Source organism: Candidozyma pseudohaemuli (genome assembly GCF_003013735.1).
Source record: "Candidozyma pseudohaemuli strain B12108 chromosome Unknown scaffold00002, whole genome shotgun sequence".
Lineage (NCBI taxonomy): Eukaryota > Fungi > Ascomycota > Pichiomycetes > Serinales > Metschnikowiaceae > Candidozyma > Candidozyma pseudohaemuli.
In genome coordinates, this window is record NW_020194436.1 from 827,590 (window position 1) to 847,239 (window position 19,650).

General features: G+C 45.0%; 10 protein-coding genes across 10 annotated transcripts; 6 read left to right on the forward strand and 4 right to left on the reverse strand.

The window, feature by feature from the left end:
- Nucleotides 1-97: 97 nt before the first annotated feature.
- On the forward strand, nt 98-910 carry C7M61_001738 (uncharacterized protein; the record flags this gene model as incomplete). The annotated part of the gene is made up of 1 exon (XM_024857137.1): nt 98-910. One exon carries the CDS (start codon nt 98-100, stop codon nt 908-910), a length of 813 nt encoding a protein of 270 aa, XP_024715017.1.
- Nucleotides 911-1,076: 166 nt separating this feature from the next.
- C7M61_001739 (uncharacterized protein) lies at nt 1,077-2,291 on the forward strand (the record flags this gene model as incomplete). Its single annotated transcript, XM_024857138.1, has 1 exon — nt 1,077-2,291. One exon carries the CDS (start codon nt 1,077-1,079, stop codon nt 2,289-2,291), a length of 1,215 nt encoding a protein of 404 aa, XP_024715018.1.
- A 204-nt stretch (nt 2,292-2,495) lies between these two features.
- C7M61_001740 (dolichyl-diphosphooligosaccharide--protein glycotransferase) lies at nt 2,496-3,563 on the forward strand (the record flags this gene model as incomplete). The annotated part of the gene is made up of 1 exon (XM_024857139.1): nt 2,496-3,563. The coding sequence occupies one exon, from the start codon at nt 2,496-2,498 to the stop codon at nt 3,561-3,563; it is 1,068 nt and encodes a 355-aa protein (XP_024715019.1).
- Nucleotides 3,564-3,643: 80 nt separating this feature from the next.
- Nucleotides 3,644-8,439, forward strand: ISW2 (DNA translocase; the record flags this gene model as incomplete). Its single annotated transcript, XM_024857140.1, has 2 exons — nt 3,644-4,761; nt 5,217-8,439. 2 exons carry the CDS (start codon nt 3,644-3,646, stop codon nt 8,437-8,439), a joined length of 4,341 nt encoding a protein of 1,446 aa, XP_024715020.1.
- Nucleotides 8,440-8,478: 39 nt separating this feature from the next.
- Nucleotides 8,479-11,940, reverse strand: DOT1 (histone methyltransferase; the record flags this gene model as incomplete). Its single annotated transcript, XM_024857141.1, has 1 exon — nt 8,479-11,940. One exon carries the CDS (start codon nt 11,938-11,940, stop codon nt 8,479-8,481), a length of 3,462 nt encoding a protein of 1,153 aa, XP_024715021.1.
- Nucleotides 11,941-12,212: 272 nt separating this feature from the next.
- Nucleotides 12,213-14,741, reverse strand: C7M61_001743 (uncharacterized protein; the record flags this gene model as incomplete). Its single annotated transcript, XM_024857142.1, has 1 exon — nt 12,213-14,741. The coding sequence occupies one exon, from the start codon at nt 14,739-14,741 to the stop codon at nt 12,213-12,215; it is 2,529 nt and encodes an 842-aa protein (XP_024715022.1).
- Nucleotides 14,742-15,124: 383 nt separating this feature from the next.
- C7M61_001744 (L-serine/L-threonine ammonia-lyase) lies at nt 15,125-16,132 on the reverse strand (the record flags this gene model as incomplete). Its single annotated transcript, XM_024857143.1, has 1 exon — nt 15,125-16,132. One exon carries the CDS (start codon nt 16,130-16,132, stop codon nt 15,125-15,127), a length of 1,008 nt encoding a protein of 335 aa, XP_024715023.1.
- A 68-nt stretch (nt 16,133-16,200) lies between these two features.
- C7M61_001745 (uncharacterized protein) lies at nt 16,201-16,869 on the forward strand (the record flags this gene model as incomplete). The annotated part of the gene is made up of 1 exon (XM_024857144.1): nt 16,201-16,869. The coding sequence occupies one exon, from the start codon at nt 16,201-16,203 to the stop codon at nt 16,867-16,869; it is 669 nt and encodes a 222-aa protein (XP_024715024.1).
- A 107-nt stretch (nt 16,870-16,976) lies between these two features.
- C7M61_001746 (uncharacterized protein) lies at nt 16,977-18,727 on the forward strand (the record flags this gene model as incomplete). The annotated part of the gene is made up of 2 exons (XM_024857145.1): nt 16,977-18,694; nt 18,718-18,727. The coding sequence occupies 2 exons, from the start codon at nt 16,977-16,979 to the stop codon at nt 18,725-18,727; spliced, it is 1,728 nt and encodes a 575-aa protein (XP_024715025.1).
- Nucleotides 18,728-18,903: 176 nt separating this feature from the next.
- ERV25 (Erv25p) lies at nt 18,904-19,542 on the reverse strand (the record flags this gene model as incomplete). The annotated part of the gene is made up of 1 exon (XM_024857146.1): nt 18,904-19,542. One exon carries the CDS (start codon nt 19,540-19,542, stop codon nt 18,904-18,906), a length of 639 nt encoding a protein of 212 aa, XP_024715026.1.
- Between the last annotated feature and the right edge of the window lie 108 nt (nt 19,543-19,650).

The following is a 19,650-nucleotide window of genomic DNA, read 5'->3' on the forward strand; positions in this document are numbered from 1 at the left end:
CAAGGAACCATTTCCCCGGCAGACCACGGCTTGCATCCACTCGCTCCCAGCAACCAAAAGATCATTACATAGCTCTTTGAGCAAACCATATCACACCATGCAACTCCTTATTCTTGTTGCCCTTTTCTTCCTCAAGTTCGTTGTGGCCGACGTCGACATCTCCGATCCATCCTCAGGCGACTCTTACAGTGTCCTGGGCGGTGTGGCCAAGGTCAGCATCAAATGGAAGGACAGTTCAGACGACTCGGACGACACAGACTCCCTTTCCAAGGTCAAGTCCTACGCCATCGTCTTGTGCACTGGCTCTAACAGCAATATCGGTACTGTTGCCACGCTCGAGAAGTCCTTGCTGTCTTCGCTGACCTCGTACGATGCTGAGATCAAATCCAACCTTGCTCCAAGCGGTCAGTACTTCATCCAGGTGTACTCTGTGTTCCCTGACGACGGCTACACTATCCACTACACTCCAAGATTCAAGTTGACTGGCATGACCGGTGAGTCCAACACATTTACATTCCCTGCTTCTTTGTTTTCCGTGACGGGTGACCAGCCTTCGCCCGTGCTCATGGCCGCAGGCGGAAACACTGAAGTGAACTCCAAGTCTTTCTCGGTCACCTACACTTTGCAGACCGGTAAGACCAAGTACGCACCAATGCAAACCCAACCGGACACTACTGTCACCGCTACTACATTCTCCAGGAGACACCCCACCTCGGCATACACCCCATTCAAGTCGATCAGCCCATCGCCCGTCGCATTGTCCACCATCACTCCTGGCTGGGACTACACTGTCACCTCGAAGGTGAACACGGCATCGGTGGCTGGCTACCCTACGTACTTTTACCCTGCCTCGTCGCGGGTTAAGCAGGCCACTCTCAGTGCACAGAAGAAGAGAAGATGGCTCGAGTAGTTTGGTTTCGTCATATTTAGGTAAATTAATAAAGTTATTGGTATCAGCCATTTTGTAGCCTTCCCTGTCTGTGGCTTCGCTTTTATGTTGCCAGTGAGCCGTTCCACTTGGAGTGCACTTAGTCATATCTATACCTCTGCCATTCTTGTCGATAAAACCAACCCGTATGTTCAGAAGGCTACTGACGGCAACAGTGACGTTTTTCCAGTCGTTTTTCCTTCAGGAGAGTCAACTCTCTCTGGCACAAAAATGGGTGTTGGGTTTGGTTAATCTAGCTGCTGTGGTGCTTTTTTGGGTCCTGTCCTCGTTCCTCGTTAACGATCTATTCGAGACAAAGATCTATCGGAAACCCTTCTTCATTACATGGATCAATACCTCCTGTTTTACTTTGTTCCTCATACCGTACATGAAGTACGAACGTCTCTCGGTGAATGACTTTATTGCCGTTATTCGCAGATCTTGGAATCAACAAAGGTACACACGTCTCAGAGACCAGGAACTGCTGCCGGAAACGCCGAATGAATATGGTCTGCTGATGGAGCAGTTATCCACGGCAGAGCCTCCACCGGAAGTCGTTAAGCCTGCTGATGAGGAGGTGCCAATGATCGAAACAATCAAACTTTCCCTCCAGTTCATCGTGCTCTGGTTTCTGGCGAATTTGGTGACCAACTCGTCACTTTCATACACTTCTGTTGCGTCTCAGACAATTTTGTCCTCGACATCGTCATTTTTCACCCTTATCGTGGGACACTTCTACCTGGTTGAGACGATCAACAGAAACAAGATTATTGGAATTCTTCTTTCCTTCGCTGGTGTTCTCATTGTAACAAAGATTGATGCCTCAGACTCCAACCAGACCCCAACAGCCTCGTCCCCAATGCTTATACTATGGGGTAACTTCTTGGCTTTAGCTGGAGCACTCATCTACGGCGTGTACACCATTCTCCTTAAGAAGAAGATCACCGTACCTGACAAGCGGAAGGAGCGGATTTTGAACACCCATCTTTTCTTCGGCTTTGTCGGGCTCTACTGCCTTGTGTTCCTCTGGCCCTTGATCATCATTCTCCATTTCACTGGCCTCGAGGAGTTCGAAGTACCAAAGGGCCTGTATGTTTTAGCCCTTCTAGGTGCCAATGCCTTCATTACATTTATCTCCGACTTTTGCTGGTGCAAAGCTGTGCTTCTCACCAGTCCCTTGACGGTTACAGTCGGTCTTTCGCTCACAATCCCGTTGGCGATGGTCGGCGACTGGTTCATTAGGGGCTTCCATGTGAACGCATGGTACATCTTCGGTGCTGCTGTTGTCACCGTTGGGTTTATGGTTATAAATAGAGACGAAAAGGAGGAATTTGTGGGAGAAGACCCAGAGGAGTCCTCCTAATCGATGAAATAGACGAGACAAAACGAGACAAGCGTAGCACTTAAACCGAATTACACGAGCAGCCAGTCCAATTGAATTCCTTCCTTGGCCAATCGCGGAACCCAATTTTCAATAAGCTCCGATCAGCTTATTAACTTTCCCGTCTGGAGGACTACCTGGGTGCACCAATATCTCAGCGCGAACCAAGATATCATAATAACAGTGATGATAGTGCTTTTGCATATTCTATTGGCATGGGTGGCTTTTGTGGCTGCAGAAACTGAGCAAGCCCTTAAGCTTACAGAGCTTTCTTTGGCCCTGCCTGACGGCATAATCGCCATAACTAATGGGGACCTCTCTCCCATATCACAACCGGATAGGGAACACTACACCTTGATAGCTATTACGTCCACTGACCCAAAACACAACTGTGACTCCTGTCGTGATCTTAAGGCGATGCTTCCAGGAGTATCCAAGGCTTGGTTTGCTGATTACATGTGGTCCCACTACCTATTCTTTGCAACAATTGACCTTGCAGATGAATCCAATAAGCCAGTCTTTGATTATCTTAAATTGAAAACAGTGCCACAGGTCTGGCTCGTACCACCTTCATCGGTTGTTGCTATGCATAGCAAGAAAGAGCGAGTTGTGGACGACGATGGTAACGTTGTCTATGGCAACTACGAGATTCTTCTTGAACCTCATGCCAACTTCGAGATTCCAGATGCCAGTCTTAATACACAGACTTTCCAACTTGCAGACTGGCTTGCTCATACGGTTCAAAAGAAAATCATGCTCAGACAAGAAAACCCGTTCATGAAGTTTGTGACCACATTTGGTCTCACCTTCGGAGCCATTCTTTACATCAAAAAACGCGGACCAGGCTTTATCACCGGCTCGGTCAACAAAGCCCTCATTTACAAGATCATAACGCTTACCACCCTTCTTGTCATTCTTGGTGGTTACTCCTTCACTGCCATTCAGGGGATCCCCTTCTTGGCCAGAGACCCAAAGGGGAACATAATGTACGTCAGTGGCAGCTTGCACTGGCAATTTGGAGACGAAATCGTTCTCGTGGGTGGTAATTACTTCTTGTTAGGAGCAGCCCTCGTTTTCTTGATCTACTTGGGTAGATACCGAGTAGGCCCCGACACGGTGATCTCGTCCGAGCCAGCCAGACTAGTGCTTACCATAATCGGGACAGGCGTGCTTTATTTGTTCTACAGCTCTCTCACCAGCATGTTTTTGAGGAAAGATCCAGGGTATCCGTACCACATGTCCAAGGTTTTTTAGATAATGCCTGCGGGCCCATAGACTGCGCGTCGCGTAGAAGATGCACATAGATATCTAACAGAACACCTTCCTTACGACTCATGTCCATAGAAAAAAGGCCGCTGGAGCCTGCTTCAGAATCCACAAAGAAGCCAAAGCTTATAACTGAATTCTTTGCTCAGGCCAACAACAAGCCGACGCGTAAGCCGAAAGTTTCGAAGACTGAAGTTACGGTAAAAGCCGATCTCGAGAAAGATGAGTTAAAGCAAAAAGCAGAAGTCGTGAAGGAGGAAATCACCTTGACTGCTCAATCAGAAAATGGCAAACATATAGAAGCTCCTGCAAAAAGTGATCTTAAAACAGACCAACCTGACTATACTGCCTTCCTCGAGGAGGCCGGTTTCAACAAAGATGAATGGATCAACACGCTTACAGAGGAACAGAGACAATTACTTGACCTCGAAATCAGAACATTGCATATCACATGGCTCGCATATCTTCACAAAGAGCTCACGAAACCGTACTTTTTGAAACTCAAGCGCTTTCTTCAAGTACAGATGGGAAACAAGACCGTGTTTCCTCCACCCAAAAGCATCTATTCATGGTCACACCTCACTCCATTGCCTGACGTGAAATGCCTCATCTTAGGTCAGGATCCATATCACAACTTCAACCAAGCCCACGGCCTTGCATTTCTGGTTTTGGAGCCCACTAGGCCCCCACCATCACTTTTGAATATCTACAAAACCCTCAAAATCGACTTTCCACTGTTCCAGATACCGGACTACAAGGAATTGAGCAAACAGGGCAGGCCTGGTGGAGGAGACTTGACCAAGTGGGCCAAGAGAGGTGTTCTCATGCTCAATGCTTGTTTGACTGTCGAGGCTCACAAGGCCAATAGTCACGCCAACCAGGGCTGGGAGAGTTTTACAGAAGAGGTTATCAAGGTTGCGATTAACTACGCAAAGAAAGAAAGAGGAAAGGGTTTTGTGATCATGGCGTGGGGCTCGCCAGCCCAGAAGAGGGTGGCCAATTTCGGCGCCCAATTGAACTCCTCAGATGTCCCATTTCTTGTCTTGAGGACAGTACATCCCTCTCCGTTGTCGGCTTCAAGAGGATTCTTCGATCTGAAAGTGTTCAAAACCTGTAACGAGTGGCTCTCAAAGAACCTGCTCCGTCCAATCGACTGGGGTTTATTGGAAGGAAATTCTGTCACTGAGTAAAAGCAGAATATCCGAAGCTTTCACCATGTAAAAGATGATACCAGGGTGGAGCTCTCCTGGGATTGTCTATACAATTGACATTCGGCACACGCTATCCGTCAGAGATACTGATCTGCAGCCGCACAATGCTCCAAAACGATGGCGCTAGCCTCAGAATATCAACAAAACGAAAGCGACGTCGATCCATGACAAATAAATTCGATTGTTGCTTACAACTTAAAATTCCCTCATTCTCCTTGCTCCCCCTCTGTAGCTCCTGTAGTTTTTCGCACCCGTTTGTAGCGCGTTAAGCATACCTGCGCAAGCCGCAAAAACACAGATGAGCGCAGGTAATAACCCCAAAGCCCGTACACCCTTCAAGGTTGAAATCCACCTCAACAAACCGAGAGACAAAATCATACACATTTTCAAATTTTACAAATCGCCTATTTTTTACATCACCAGATCCAAGCTCCATGGCTGGCAGAAAAAACAACTCCGTCGACTACGCGGAGTCCAGTGATAGTGAAGATGATAAACCTCAGATCGAAGAACCCGTTGACATTTCCTCGCTAAATAAAGAGGAGCTAGAAAGACGCAACAGGTTTTTGCTTAACTGTGATCCAAAAGTGGCTAAAGAGAATGACGTTGACGATTCAACGAAGAGATTCAAGTATTTGTTGGGTCTCACTGACCTTTTCAGATATTTCATTGATATCAACATGTCCAAGGATCCCAAGTTCAAGAAGTTGATTAAGCTGATCGACGGACAAATCAACTTCAAGCAGCCTGCAAAGAAGCCAAAGAAGGGCCGCAGAAAGACTGAAAAGGAGGAAGACGCTGAACTTCTTGAGGACGAAGAACATATGGGGGACGATGCTGAACAAAGGACCGTTCTCACCGAATCTCCCAACTACGTTAAGAGCGGAAAGTTGAGAGAGTACCAAATACAGGGTCTCAACTGGCTTATATCGCTTTACGAGAATAGACTCAGTGGTATATTGGCTGACGAAATGGGCCTCGGTAAGACACTCCAGACGATTTCTTTCTTGGGCTACCTTCGATACATAAAGAACATTGATGGGCCTTTCATTGTTATCGTGCCAAAATCCACGCTTGATAATTGGAGACGTGAGTTTCAGAAATGGACTCCAGAAGTCAATGTCTTGGTTCTACAAGGTAACAAGGAAGAACGTCAAAAGATCATTAAAGAGAGGCTTCTCACTGCCAGATTCGACGTTTTGATCACATCTTTTGAGATGGTCATCAGAGAAAAGGCTCAACTCAAGAAGTTCCGTTGGCAATATGTCGTCGTGGACGAAGCTCACAGAATCAAGAATGAGTCTAGTTCGCTCTCTCAGATTATTCGTTTATTCTACTCCAAGAATCGTCTTCTTATCACAGGAACACCACTTCAGAATAACTTGCACGAGCTTTGGGCCCTTCTTAATTTCCTTCTACCCGATGTTTTTGGAGACTCAAACGTGTTCGATGAATGGTTCAATACCAACCAGGAAGATTCGGATGAGAATGACCAAGACAAGGTAGTCCAACAACTTCATAAGGTTTTGAGTCCCTTCCTTCTCAGACGTGTGAAGGCCGATGTTGAAAAGTCGTTGTTACCCAAGATAGAAACGAACGTTTACATCGGAATGACCAACATGCAGATTCAATGGTACAAGAAGCTTCTCGAGAAGGATATTGATGCTGTGAACGGTGTCGTTGGTAAAAGAGAAGGAAAAACGAGATTGCTCAACATTGTCATGCAATTGAGAAAGTGTTGTAACCATCCTTACTTATTCGACGGCGCTGAGCCAGGCCCTCCCTACACGACTGACGAACATTTGGTTTTCAATGCGGGCAAAATGATCATTCTTGACAAGATGTTGAAAAAGTTCAAAGCAGCCGGATCTCGTGTCTTGATCTTCTCACAAATGTCGCGTTTACTAGACATCTTGGAAGATTATTGTTTCTTCAGGGACTACGAGTACTGTCGAATCGATGGTTCTACTTCCCACGAAGACAGAATTGAGGCAATTGATGACTATAATGCCCCCAATTCCGACAAGTTTATCTTCTTGTTGACTACAAGAGCTGGTGGATTGGGAATCAACTTAACATCCGCTGATATCGTGGTCCTTTTTGATTCTGACTGGAATCCTCAGGCTGATCTCCAAGCTATGGATAGAGCTCACAGAATTGGTCAGAAGAAGCAAGTCCAGGTATTCAGGTTCGTAACTGAAAACGCAATCGAGGAGAAGGTCCTCGATAGAGCTGCTCAAAAACTTAGACTCGATCAATTGGTCATCCAACAAGGCAGACAGTCTTCAGGTAACAGTATCGGTAACACAACTGACGATTTGTTGGGCATGATTCAACATGGTGCTAAAGAGGTCTTTGAATCCAAAGGATCCGCGATGCTTGATGACGACGTTGACGCCATTTTGGCAAGGGGAAGAGAGAAAACAGCAACTCTCAACGCCAAGTTCAACAAGCTTGGGCTCGACGACCTTCAAAATTTCACGTCGGATGCTTCAGTCTACGAGTGGAACGGTGAAAACTTTGCCAAGCGTGGCAATGAAGGCTTGGGCCTCTCATGGATCAATCCTTCAAAACGTGAAAGAAAAGAACAAACTTACTCAGTCGACAGCTACTATAAAGACATGTTAAAAGCACCGGGTGGACTCAACAAACAAGGTGCGCCTGTCAAAATGAGACAACCAAAGGTGTACCACTATCAAGACCATCAGTTCTTCCCAACTGAGCTTCGTGACCTTTTGGAGAGAGAACAGCTTGCGTACAAGAAGGCTACAAATTATCAGTATTCTGCTGACGACTTTGGCGATAGTGATGAAGAATTTTTGAATGAAGATGATGAGAATGAAGGACTCGAGCGAGAGGAGAGATTGGCACTCGAGCAAAAGCGAATTGCGGAAGCTGAACCACTCACAGAGGAAGAACTCGAGCTAAAAGAAAAGCTCTTAGAGGAAAGTTTCCACTCCTGGTCCAGAAGAGATTTTACCAATTTTATTCACTCATCAGCTCGTTACGGAAGACACAATTACAAAGACATTGCAAATTCTCTCTCCAGGGACGTCGAGGAGATTGAAAGGTATGCAAAGAAATTTTGGGATTGCCACAAGGAAATTGAAGGACATGAGAAGTATGTTGCACAGATAGAAGCAAGTGAACGAAAGGCTTCTAAAATGCAAAATCAGCAACGAATTCTCGCTAGCAAGATCGAAGAAGCTGAAGACCCTCTTGAAGAGCTCAAAATTCAGTATCCTCCGAACAACTCGAAGCGCATCTACTCAAAACTCGAAGACAGGTTCATCCTTTTCTGTGTCAACAAGCATGGGATCTTTTCTGACAGGCTAGGAGAAAAGATCAAGGAGGAAATCCAAGAAAGTGATCTTTTCAAGTTCGATTTCTACATGCTCTCTAGAACGCCACAGGAAATAAGCAGAAGAGTGAATACTTTGATGCTTGCACTTGCTCGTGAGAACGATGGTGGTCTGGGAAAGAAAAAAGGAAAGCAAGCCAGCAGTACACCAAACGGTGCCTTGAAGCAGGCTTCAGTTGACCCTCTCTCGGATGAAGGTCATGTTAATGGCAACGGAAGCGCCAAAAAGAGAAAACAGGTTGATCAGACAGCTGAAGAAGTGAAAAAGATCAAAACTGAGAGTGAAAATTGAAGTAACCTTACCCAATATGTATTTTTACTAATTAGCATCCTATAGATATTCGGGACGAACCTCCTTCATAACTGTGGAGATGTAGTAGGGCACCTTGTTAGCTGTCCAACTCACTGAGAAGAAGTCACTCATCTCAAACTTTTCCACTTTGAGGTAGTCAAGAACTGTTTTCTCTGGGCCTGCCTTATATCTTGGTGGAATGAAATTCTTCAAACTGATGATTTTGGAACCAGGCTTAAGCCCATATAAAAGTTTCCCTACCTCAACATTGAGTGGAAATTCAAAGAGGTAGTTGTTAACAAGGACAACATTGCATCTAAGGCACTTTTCTCTCACCTCTTCGTTATTGACAAACGATTGCGATAGAGCAAAAGACAAATTCATCGGATTAAGACCCAATGCCTGAATTTTCCTTTGCAAAAATAAGTGTTGAAGATTCGTTAACATTGATGCATGCGACATGATTTCACAGCCACCACTTTCTTTGACACCGAACTCTAAAGCTGCCTGGAAAGTCGTGTTTCCAACACCAGAACCCAAATCATAAAACAGGTGTGTTGGTTGAAGTCCAACCTTAGTGAGCACTTCGGAGATGAAAGAAGGAAGCAATTCACCATAGACTTCAGCAGTGAAGGCCTTATATGAACGAAGTTTCCTCGAGTTTGGACCGACAATTCTTGTATACGCTGTGGTCAAAATTTGTTGAACCGCAAATCTTGAGATATCCTTTTGGTACGCTAGTATGCGCAAGAAGCTTTCTGGATATTCCGCAGGACGCGTGTTATGGTATCTGGACTTGAGTATGTCAGTGTCCGTACTCCCGTTTTGCATATTCGAAGCCAAGTCACCTCCAGTTTTATTTTGGTTTGACAATCGACCATCTTGCTTTACTTCATGTGCCTTTTTGGGTTTCCTACCACGAGGTGGTTTGGGTTTACCGTTATTCACCACGTCGAAGAAAAACTTGTTCAAGTTAAGATCAACGACCGAATGATTTTTTCGATAGTTGAAAGGCAAGTAATACCTTATCTCGTTGTTGATGTCAAAAGACGGGTCGATTCTCAACCTGTAAGGAGTGAGCTCCAACATTAACAAATTCCATCTGTCGATGATAACCATGAACTGATAAAATTTGTCATTCTCGGCACACGCTTTGAGTTTCTGGCAGTATTCCTCATATATATGAGTCTGGAGCTCGGGGGAATGTGCAAAATAAAGAGCACTCTGTATTTGCATCATCTTTTGAATTTCGTAAACTGGGTTGAGCTCGTTACTCTTGGGAAGAGCTAGAATGTATGCATCAGAGTGCTCCGGGTAGAGGAGATACCGCACTCGCACAATGTTTCTTGGATTAATGATGGTATTGCCATCTTTTTGAATGGTAAATGGAGGGAACGACTTTGGCAATGACTTGTAGTTCCGACTGTGAGACACGATGACATCAATGGCCGTGGTATCAATGAGAGGTACTTGAGCTTCGGGATCCAACATCAGCGTATCTGGAGAAAAGGAAATGGTATCGGGCTCGGTCGAAATTGCGGTGACAGCATCATTGAAGCATTGTCTTCCCTTCGTAGGAACTTGGGTGTCATTGAGGACATTTATAGGGTCAAATGGACTTGGCTCATCCTCCTCGTCTGACACATCGGCAACATCGATCTCTGGGGTAGTCTCGGATTCTTCGGACTCTGATTCAGACTCCGACTCGCTCTCTGAATCGTCAGTATAATCCTCTGCCTTTGGCCGACCGCGGCCTCTTCTGCCAGGACGAAGCTTCAACTTTCGTTTCTTCTCATGTTTTCTCTTCCTTAATAGCCGTTTTTTCTCTAGCTTTCTTTCTTCCATTTTCTTCTTCACCAACTTCATCTTTTGCCTGGATTCAAACTCTGGTACAAAATGAACAGCTTGCTTTCGTGCACGCTTCTGGCCTTGCTGAACTGTCGTGCCATCACCTGTGATACTCTGAAACCAAGAGGCGTCAGCCAAAAGAGAATCCACAGGAGTCTTTGGTCTCTCCTGACTTCTTAGTTGTCGCTTCGATTTCATCAGCACCGTTCTAGCCTTTACACGAGCTTGCTGCGCTTCCAAGCGCCTTTCTCTGGCTTCACGCTTGAGGCGTAATGTTTCTCTTCTTTTCATCGCAGCCCTTTCGATTATGTCACGACGTCTCTCTTCGTCAATATTATTCTGCCTCCTTTTGCGTCCATCATCGACATGTGGAGAGGACTCTCTATTGCCGTCATCTTCACGGCCCCGTCTTCTTCTTCCTTGACTCGAGCCTGCAAGTGACGCGTACCACTGTGCCTCATACATAAGTCGCTCATTTCTGTTTGAAAACTTCTTTTGGCGAACGCAGATGATTTGAAGTGAGTTAAGCTTATCTTGAATTTCGTCCTCACTTCTGAATATAAGCTCGTTCTGGATTTCTTGGACGGAATACTCGGATCGAATAATGTTCCTTAGATAATCCAGTTCGGCCTTACTAAAAGGCACTTGATGGCTGCCGCCCTTCTTTTCAATGATAGAATTCAAGCTTTGTATGATTTTGTTACCCAATGTTTTTCCACATTCATTGTAGATACCACTCTTCGTAAGATCATTCTCCAACAATCGTTCGATCAATCCATCATGCTCTGGGTCATGAGTTCTCTCCTCCACCAAAAAATCGGGATTAGTTTTGACAATCTTTTTGGTCAATGCAGCGATCTTGTATCTGACTTGCGATGGTGTACGGAAAACCAATTCTGATCTAATTTCCTCTTCGGCCATTCTGTTTTCGATGCATGTTGTCATAAAATGTACTTCACGGGTCAGCCACCTTGGCCTCATGGGCAGCCTTTTCGGGAGAAGAGCACACATATTTGCAATGGAATCTTCGGAAAGATATTTGAGCACATCACTTTTCATGTACTCTTGACGAGCTAGACAGGTTTCAAGTGTAGATATTATTCGCAAGTTTGGCTCGATCAAGTCACTATAGTGGACTGAAAGGTTTGCAACGAGTGCTTGAATTGCTTTCCCGCTGCGGGAGAAACATTCTTCCTCGAGTCTTCTAAAATCAATAGGACCCGGGCTGAACCACTCATGCACTATTAAGTCAGTTTCACCCTTTGTAAAGCCATCCGGTTGCAGGCGAGCGAGAGCTTCTTTTTTGATCTCGTTCCATGAAAGATGTAGGTGTTTTGAAAGAAGGGTGGATTTCCGTGCATCAAACTCTAGGCACTGATTCAACTCGTTTTCCTCATTTAAAGCCGTCAAGCCCAGAGGCGACATGTTCTCCAGACTTTCTGGTGTCATGAGGCCATGCTGGTCATTTGATGTTTGTTCATAGCTGATTTTCATGATGCTTTTTCCGGGAGCTGTGTTTACAGGCACAGACTCAGTTTCTCCATCGGGCAACTGTGATGACGACTCTACGCCCACAGAGCTTGCCCTGGTAGAAATCTTCAGCTCCAGATCTTCACTTTCTGAGTTCAAAAGCTGAGCTAGTTTGAGTGGCATGTTCCTTCCGTCTGGGGCTTCTGAAGACACGCTTTTTTCTGCAACGGTCTTCAAGTCTCCATTATGTCCCCTTTGAGCTTGTCTCGGGCTAATCCTAACCGAAAACTCCATATCTATATCACCGCTTTATTCTAGATGAGGAGGTGGTTGTCGGGTAATTTTTTAACGGTAGTGGGGATATACGGATCAACTTTTAGAAAGACGCGCCTTCGCACCTACGATACCCTATATCAGCGGTGTTCGCATTGATTATATAAAGATGTCTAATAGCTCTAAAGCTTGCTCGCCCGAATTCCATTGAGTCTGAATTTGAGGTCTTTAAGAACTTTGCTGTCTGGCTTCCAGCGATCAAACAGATCGTAAAGTTCGTCAATCTCTTCAACTCCGCTCTTTCTGAGCTCCAGTGCATGTCCCACGGTGATTGCACCATCAGAGAGAGGCCAATTCTTCTCAATATTGAAAATAAAACCGCGCAAGCACCACGGCAATAAATAGGGGTTGGTACCGATTTTGCTGATGTTATACTCTTTCACGTAGATCTGATTCGTAACAGGAGGCTTTGCGATGGTAACAGCATTCTCTGATGGTGTCAGAATCGTGTTAGGAGGAGCAACGATGTCGTCGGTGCATAATGCAAACTTGATGGCCAAGTCGTATACTTTACCATCGTTGTAGATTTTGGAGTGCCCTCCACCTGTAAGGGGTCCTGCCAAAACAGTGCTGATCTCCTTGATGACATTATTGTCAAAATATCCGAGGTTTTGCAACTGGCAACAAAGCGAGACAAGCTTTTGAATAAAGGCTGGAGTCTTCGATGAGTGGTCAATATAACACGCTCTGTAAATATTGGGATGGAAAATGTGAGATGCAAGCGCTGAATACAAAGGAACTAGCTGATCGTTAATGGAGCCAATGAAACAAATCTTAACGTTAGCATTGATTATCGTCTGCATGGATTCTTTGTAGGTGATGGACTGCTTGCTATCGAATTTTGTCAATTCGAATAACTCATTCAAGGAGTTGTGCTCGATAGCGGAATAAGCTTTCATAAAAAATGTCTTGTCACTTCCGTAGAATGGACCATTATTAATACCAGCCATTCCAAGAAGACCAATTCTTTTATAATTAGGATTTTTGAGGACACCCAGCTTGATGAGTTTGGCAAAAAGGATGATGGAAACGACGCAACCTTGTGAATGCGCTGCGATGTAGATGAAGTCAGCATCATTTAACTCTTTCTCCCATTTCTTCAAAATTTCGAAGAAAAACTCAACTCTATCAAAGATCTTTCCTTCCTTCTCGAGAGCAATCTTTTGAATGCTGACACTATTAGCCTCCCTTTCGTTGATGAGATCATTCTCAACGCAATATCTAATAACAGCTTTCTCTGCTTCGTTGGCAAACTTCAAAGATGTACCAGTAGGCGAGCCAATAAGAGGTCTAATCATTCGGGTAGGGAAAAAGCCATGAACACCAATGATAAGAATTTTCTTGATCTTCTTGGAAGGACCTGCCCTCGATGAAGCGGCTTCTTGATGACCTGAAGGAGCTCTTGCAGACAGCAGACCACGGTTGTTGATTAAAAGGTTGCCCATGGCATCATTAGTAATTGAAATCGTATCGTCGTCGTCCTCGCCAGACAGCTTCTTCTGTCTTTTGGGGGCATTCTCCGGACCTGCGTCTTGTTGTTGGCCATAGCTAGGCAAACTGGAGGACTTGTGATGTGAAAGCTTTGAAAGAGATCTGCCATAGAGTTTATAGCTTCTCTCGCTGATAGACACAAATTCTCTCTCCTTAATTGATTGAGTTTGTTCTCCGTCTTCCGACTCTTCCTCATCTCCTTGAGCCTGATTGCCAAAGCCAAAGCGAGACGATAAATGTGACAAAAAGCCCTTCCAGTTTTTGATATCAAAAGACTGGGGTACACTTGATAAGTTGTCAGGAGACGAGCGAGGCCTCACGGAGCTCTGATGATGTAAGCAGGAGCGCCAGTCTGGGACAATTATATTCTCTTTGAGGTTCTCATTCTTATGAGTGTTGATTTTCTGGAACTGCTTCGCTGAGTCATGCGGTTTATACAACACGGCGTCATCTTCAGGCTTTGATTGATCAGGCTGGGATGTTACAGCGGCATTTCCTTCCTCCTGGGACGCAGCCTGCTCCTTGGTGCTTTCGTTAGTGCCTCCAAAGAGGTCGTCCTTAGAAGGAATGGAAGGTGTGGAACTGACTATAGCATTGGTGGCAGAAAGGGGTTTCTCTGGCTCTTTTTTCGCCTTCGAATCGTCATCAGACCCATTGGCTCCATTGGATGTATTGGATCCGTTCCAAAAACTCCACAGCTTTTTGCGGTTGCCATTGGAGTGGCCCACATGGTCATCTATCTCGTCATTGCTATTACTCTCATTTTCGTTCTCGTCATTATCTGCCAGGTGGTCTTCTTCGTCGTTGTTGTCCTCATCACCATCCCTTTTCTCGTCATTCGAATCACTCTCAGAACCCAACCTATTTTTGGGACCCCAACTGAGCCAGTTGCCTTTGCTCATAGAAACAAGCGACGATGTTGACGCCTTGTGATTCAAAGGTTTGGAGAGATTTGACTTCTTCCGAGGACTGTGACTCTTTATCCGGCCTTTGGATTCTAAATCACCAGTAGAAGCAGATGTGTGGATCTCGCTGGGGTTTGGCCGAGCAAGCAGAGAGTCAGTATTCAGCTCCAAGGTGGGATTATTCATTTGCTCTTCGGCTTTTGCCGGAAGGCTTGATGAAGAGCTGTTCCACTTGGGGAGCCACGAGCTGCTCATACTTTGATGTGGTGTTTCTTCAAGGAAAGACTGAGAAGATGGTTGTGCCTTTTTGGTACTCCACTGTCTCCATAGATTATGCAAATGTCATGTGCAGCGGTTTGAGAAATGCAGGATAGGAAGCTACAACGCTTACGTTGGGTTCGCTGTAAGCCTCGATATCATGATAAAATTGAATTTATCGAGTCTACGATTTCTTTTATAAATTTGGACATCTTTTGTGTATGTACGCTGGTCTCAAGCATAATGTGTGTGTGCGTCTTTTGTTTGGATCTCGAGTACATGATTTGCGCCCTTTACTATACCTAAAGTTTAACCTAGGAGAATGCGTTTTCAGTTAAGTGCTTCCGATATTTATAGTTTCTATGTTTTTGGAAAGCTGCTCACTGACTCTTAGTTGCCAAAAGCTCCCTATACTGTGCAATGTTTTCCTCGGAAACACCGGATCCTCCACAGATAATGAAGATGATAACGTCGTCTGACTTAAGTTCACCGAATACTTCGAGCAAGTCTTGTCTTCTCGTAGAAGCAACAACAGTGACTCCGCACGCGGGCTCAACCAACCCTCCAACTTTGTCATAATAGTCCACAGTTCCCGCCAATGCCTCAAGATCGTCGATTTGCTTTCCAAAGGATGGATAAGTTCTGCTATTTTCCAAACTCGTCTCTGATACTGCTGGAGCAGCAAGACAGTTGACTATGGTGTCCAATTTGCTCAAAGTCACGACTTGGCCAGCCTTGAGTGCCTCACCAAAGGCCGGGGTTTGGTAGGTCTCAATTGCCAAAACGGGGACGTTGCTAAGACCCTTGTTCCTCTTGAGGCCTTCAATAACACCATTGAATAATCCACCTCCACCAATGCTAAGAACAATTCCCTTTACCTTGGAAGCTTCGATGTCATGGTCACCGAGTTGTTCTGCTATCTCGTCAATCATTTCACCGTGACCGTCCCAAACGACTGGGTGGTCAAAGGGGTGGCAGTATACTGGATGAACATCCTTAGGAGCTTCCCCAATGACTGTGTCTTTGAGGTAGCTATTGGCCTCGCCCCAGTGGGCTCCATGGATCACAACATTGGCTCCGTAGCTTTTGAGCTTATCTATCGAGACCTGTTGGGAGGTAACGGGCAAAACCACGGTGCAAGGAACGTTGTGGTATTTGCTAGCGTAGGCAGAAGCTAACCCGGCGTTTCCTCCTGAAGAAGAGAATATATGTGGCTTCTGACCCGCAGCTTTAGCCTTCTCTATAGAGTCAGCGATAAGCTTACTCAAGCCTCTGAGTTTGAAACTGCCAGAAGGCTGCTCCAACTCTAGTTTATAGAGGAAGCGGCAAGGACCTTCGACTTTGCTGCTGACATCCACCAATTGGGTTTTGATGCTCGGAAGAACCATAGTGATGTAGCAGTAAATGAGTAATCTATCGCACTGCATCACTCACCTCACATATTCCGTCCGATTCCATGCCGCCACTCAAATTTTCCAAATCAGAAGAGTATTTGAAAATCGACGCTGACGCTGAGAGGCAAGTCCTCGATGCCTATGCCGAGACTTTGGACGAGTCGAATGTCGAAGACATCTATCTCAAGCACCTACCGATCATCTTCCACAAGCTAAACATACCACACTGCTTCACGAAAGATATAGACAATTGTGTCCAATGGTTCTATGACACCCACTTTAGCGGACTCCCAAGTGATAGCAATAAGGCTAGGAAGACCAGGCTGTTGTTACAGCAATTGACATTATCAACTACCAGGCATGGCGAGCTAGACGTCTCCGACATCATTGATATCGACAAGCTTATCATAGTGGGCAATCGGCTTGTAAGGTTTAGAGATCACTATCCGGAGATCAAAAATGCCTGGCGTCTTTTCCTAGAAGCATCTAGTGGAAGCAAGGTCAGCGAGTCTAAACTTCTCAATGAGACACTCTCACTCCAGGACCTCAAGAAGGTCAAAGAGCATCTAGATCTCGGTGATGTCAGTGATCTGATTCTCATTGATATGCTAGGTTGTGGAACTACAACGTTGGAAGGGGAAGTCCTTAACTACGATGCTAACGTTTCAGGGTTAGCTGTCGGAATCAAAGATTTTGCCGAGATTTTAGGTCAGATTGGACAACTTGATTGAAAGAATTATTGAATATATAGGGATTTAGGTTTTTCACATTCAGTGTAGATAAAGAGTACGCGATGGCTGCAACTAGTTGATATCGCGAACTAAACTCCAACCGGTCAATGGGCCACTCAGATGTGCAAACTCGACTAATAGACCTGTTTCTCGCAGAGCTTGAGCAAATCCAGACTTCCGATGAGCCAATCAACTTCAATAATACCAACCAATTAGATGCTCTTTTGTCCTACCTCGAGAACTCAGATGTGTCTCAATTCACACCGGTGCCGTCTGAGATTGTTCTTCACATCCTATTGACATTAGCATGCCGTTCTCCTCAGTCGTCGAAAGCACATGGCACAGTAAGCAGTGATGACGGCATTGAAGTACTGTCGCTGTATATGAAAGAAATCAATGACAAGTACGAGCATAACCTAACAAAGGACCTGCTACAACGAAGAAGCGCTAACATTCTAGATAAATACGTCGATCTCATACAGTCCAGTGAAAGCGGCCATGCTCTGAAGCTTTATCAAAACTTTCAAAGTGTCCTACGACCAATCTGCAATGCCTCTATACACTTTTCCAGGCCTAAGTCGAGACCAGAGTCCAAAGAGGAGACTCCTGTTGTGGAAATCATTCAGGATTCAGAGAGCGACGTCGATGGAGAAGACCTTTTACCTGGTATCGATAAGGAAACGTCCTTGAAATACCATCAATTTGGTCTACCGCAGAAGAATGTGATCTCATTGTCTGACATTGGCAGTAAAACGACAGGCTTGGGTGAGGCGACATCCCTTTTTCAAAACATGCCACATCTTCTGGCCCAAGCTACTCCTGAACCTGAGCAACTCTCGCCAGGAGGGCGACCAAAGAAGCAGAAGGTCGAGAGAAACCCATTAGAATTCGTTAAACTCTTCGATGACCACCTTATAGTCAATAGGTTGATGCATCTGAAAGACTACAATCTTTGGGACCTCATACGATGGACTTTTACTTGCTGTGGCGACTCAAGTCAGTACCAGAAGTTTCTATTTAACTCAAGCAACACTTCGCTTCATTATATTTGGGAAACCTATAGTCTGACCCTTCTGATTATATTGAAGTTTCTCAAGATTCAGCATGATGTCTCTCAAAAAAGACAAAAGCGTTCATTTTTGGGTTGCCTTCTCACTCAGCTTGGGAGAAACCAGGATTGGTATGAACGTCTTGTCGACGTTGCTTTTACTGGTTTGGGTTTGCTGACTCAAGATAGACCATTTCCATGCTATCCCAGAGAGAGAAGTCTCATCAAAAATGATGTTAATACGAATGGCTCAGTGGGCCTACGATCCAAAGTTGACTACGACGATAACATTGAGTCATTGCATTTGAGGGCCCATTTGGTGGCTCTTTTCCTCTATCAAGAGACCAACAGATTTCATAAGGTGGATCTTGTGACACAATTGTCCAACAAGCTCCTCATGTTTGACAAAGAAATAATATTTGCATTTCTTCAACAGCTAAATATGCAACTGTTTGTTCCAAAACAAGTGCTAGATAAATTCATTCTCATGGTGTATAATAGACATGTCATCACTATTGTCGGTTCCGAGGATTTAGCATATAATTTAATAGGGTACCTGGACCCTACATCCACCAGGATTGAAAAATTGACAAGGCTTTTCAAATCAAATGAGTTATATGATGGCCTTGTTCACGACTCAACCTATAAAGAGCTTAATGACTTCAAGCGCTGCTGGGACATTTGCATTGGTCTCTGCTATGAAATGATTAAATTCATTGTGATAAGCGAAGTTTCGAAGGAGCATCAACTAAACCCAAAGGTTTACGAAGATATCTTGTCTGCGCTCCACACATTCAAAGATATGAGTGAGCGTCACTACATTGAGTTTCTCGAATCACGGTCGTGGAATGCGTCAGGTTTGGACGACGAAATTAATTTTATTCTTGAGGACGAGGAGATCGAGTCCAGCAGACTACAATTTCGCAAGGAATGCAAACATGACAAGTATTTGGCGTGGATTTCGATGTTTAGACCTCTTAGTAAATCTAAATGATATGCTTAACCTTGAAGTAATGCCTCAAGTACTGGATTTGCCAGCCGCCCAAGCCGATCAAGGCAAGGACAATGAGCACAGAGAACCATTTGACTCTGGAGTTCGTGCTCTCGTTGGTGTCTCTCATTCTCTCCTCTCTGTTTTTCAAGTACAGCAATTGGTGTGCAATCTCGCTGGTCATTTCAGCGATTCTTCTCAATTCAACCTCGGCAGGTTGCAACTTCTCGGCAGCCTGGACTGCATTCCAGTCTCTGGCAGCAGCACCGCTCTCCACGTCAATCTCGACTTCTCTGGTCAAGTATACTCTGGTACGGCCGGGCTCAACGCGATTAGTGAGACAGATGTCAATGGCAGCAGCATCTTGTGTGGTGAAAACGGCTCTGACCTCACCGCTGATATCATCTTTCTTGTAGAATCTGTTTCCGAGTGTGTCATGAACGGTCAACAGCAATTGCTGGCCATCTCCACGGTATCCAGTGGTCTTGAGGTTGACAACGACCATCTGATCTCTGCCAACGAAATCACGAATACACGTTGGAGTTGGATCTTGCATGGCGGGCAACTCCACCTGTAAAGCCAGTACGAGGGACACAAGGAACGTGACTGCGAGCCAGATATTGGGCATCAACATGGTTTTTAGATGTAGCTTTGAACAACAGAGGATTGAAAAACCGTGTCAAGATCACTACGCGCGCCCCAACTAAAAAAAAAAAAAAAAAAAAAAAAAAAAAAAAAAAAA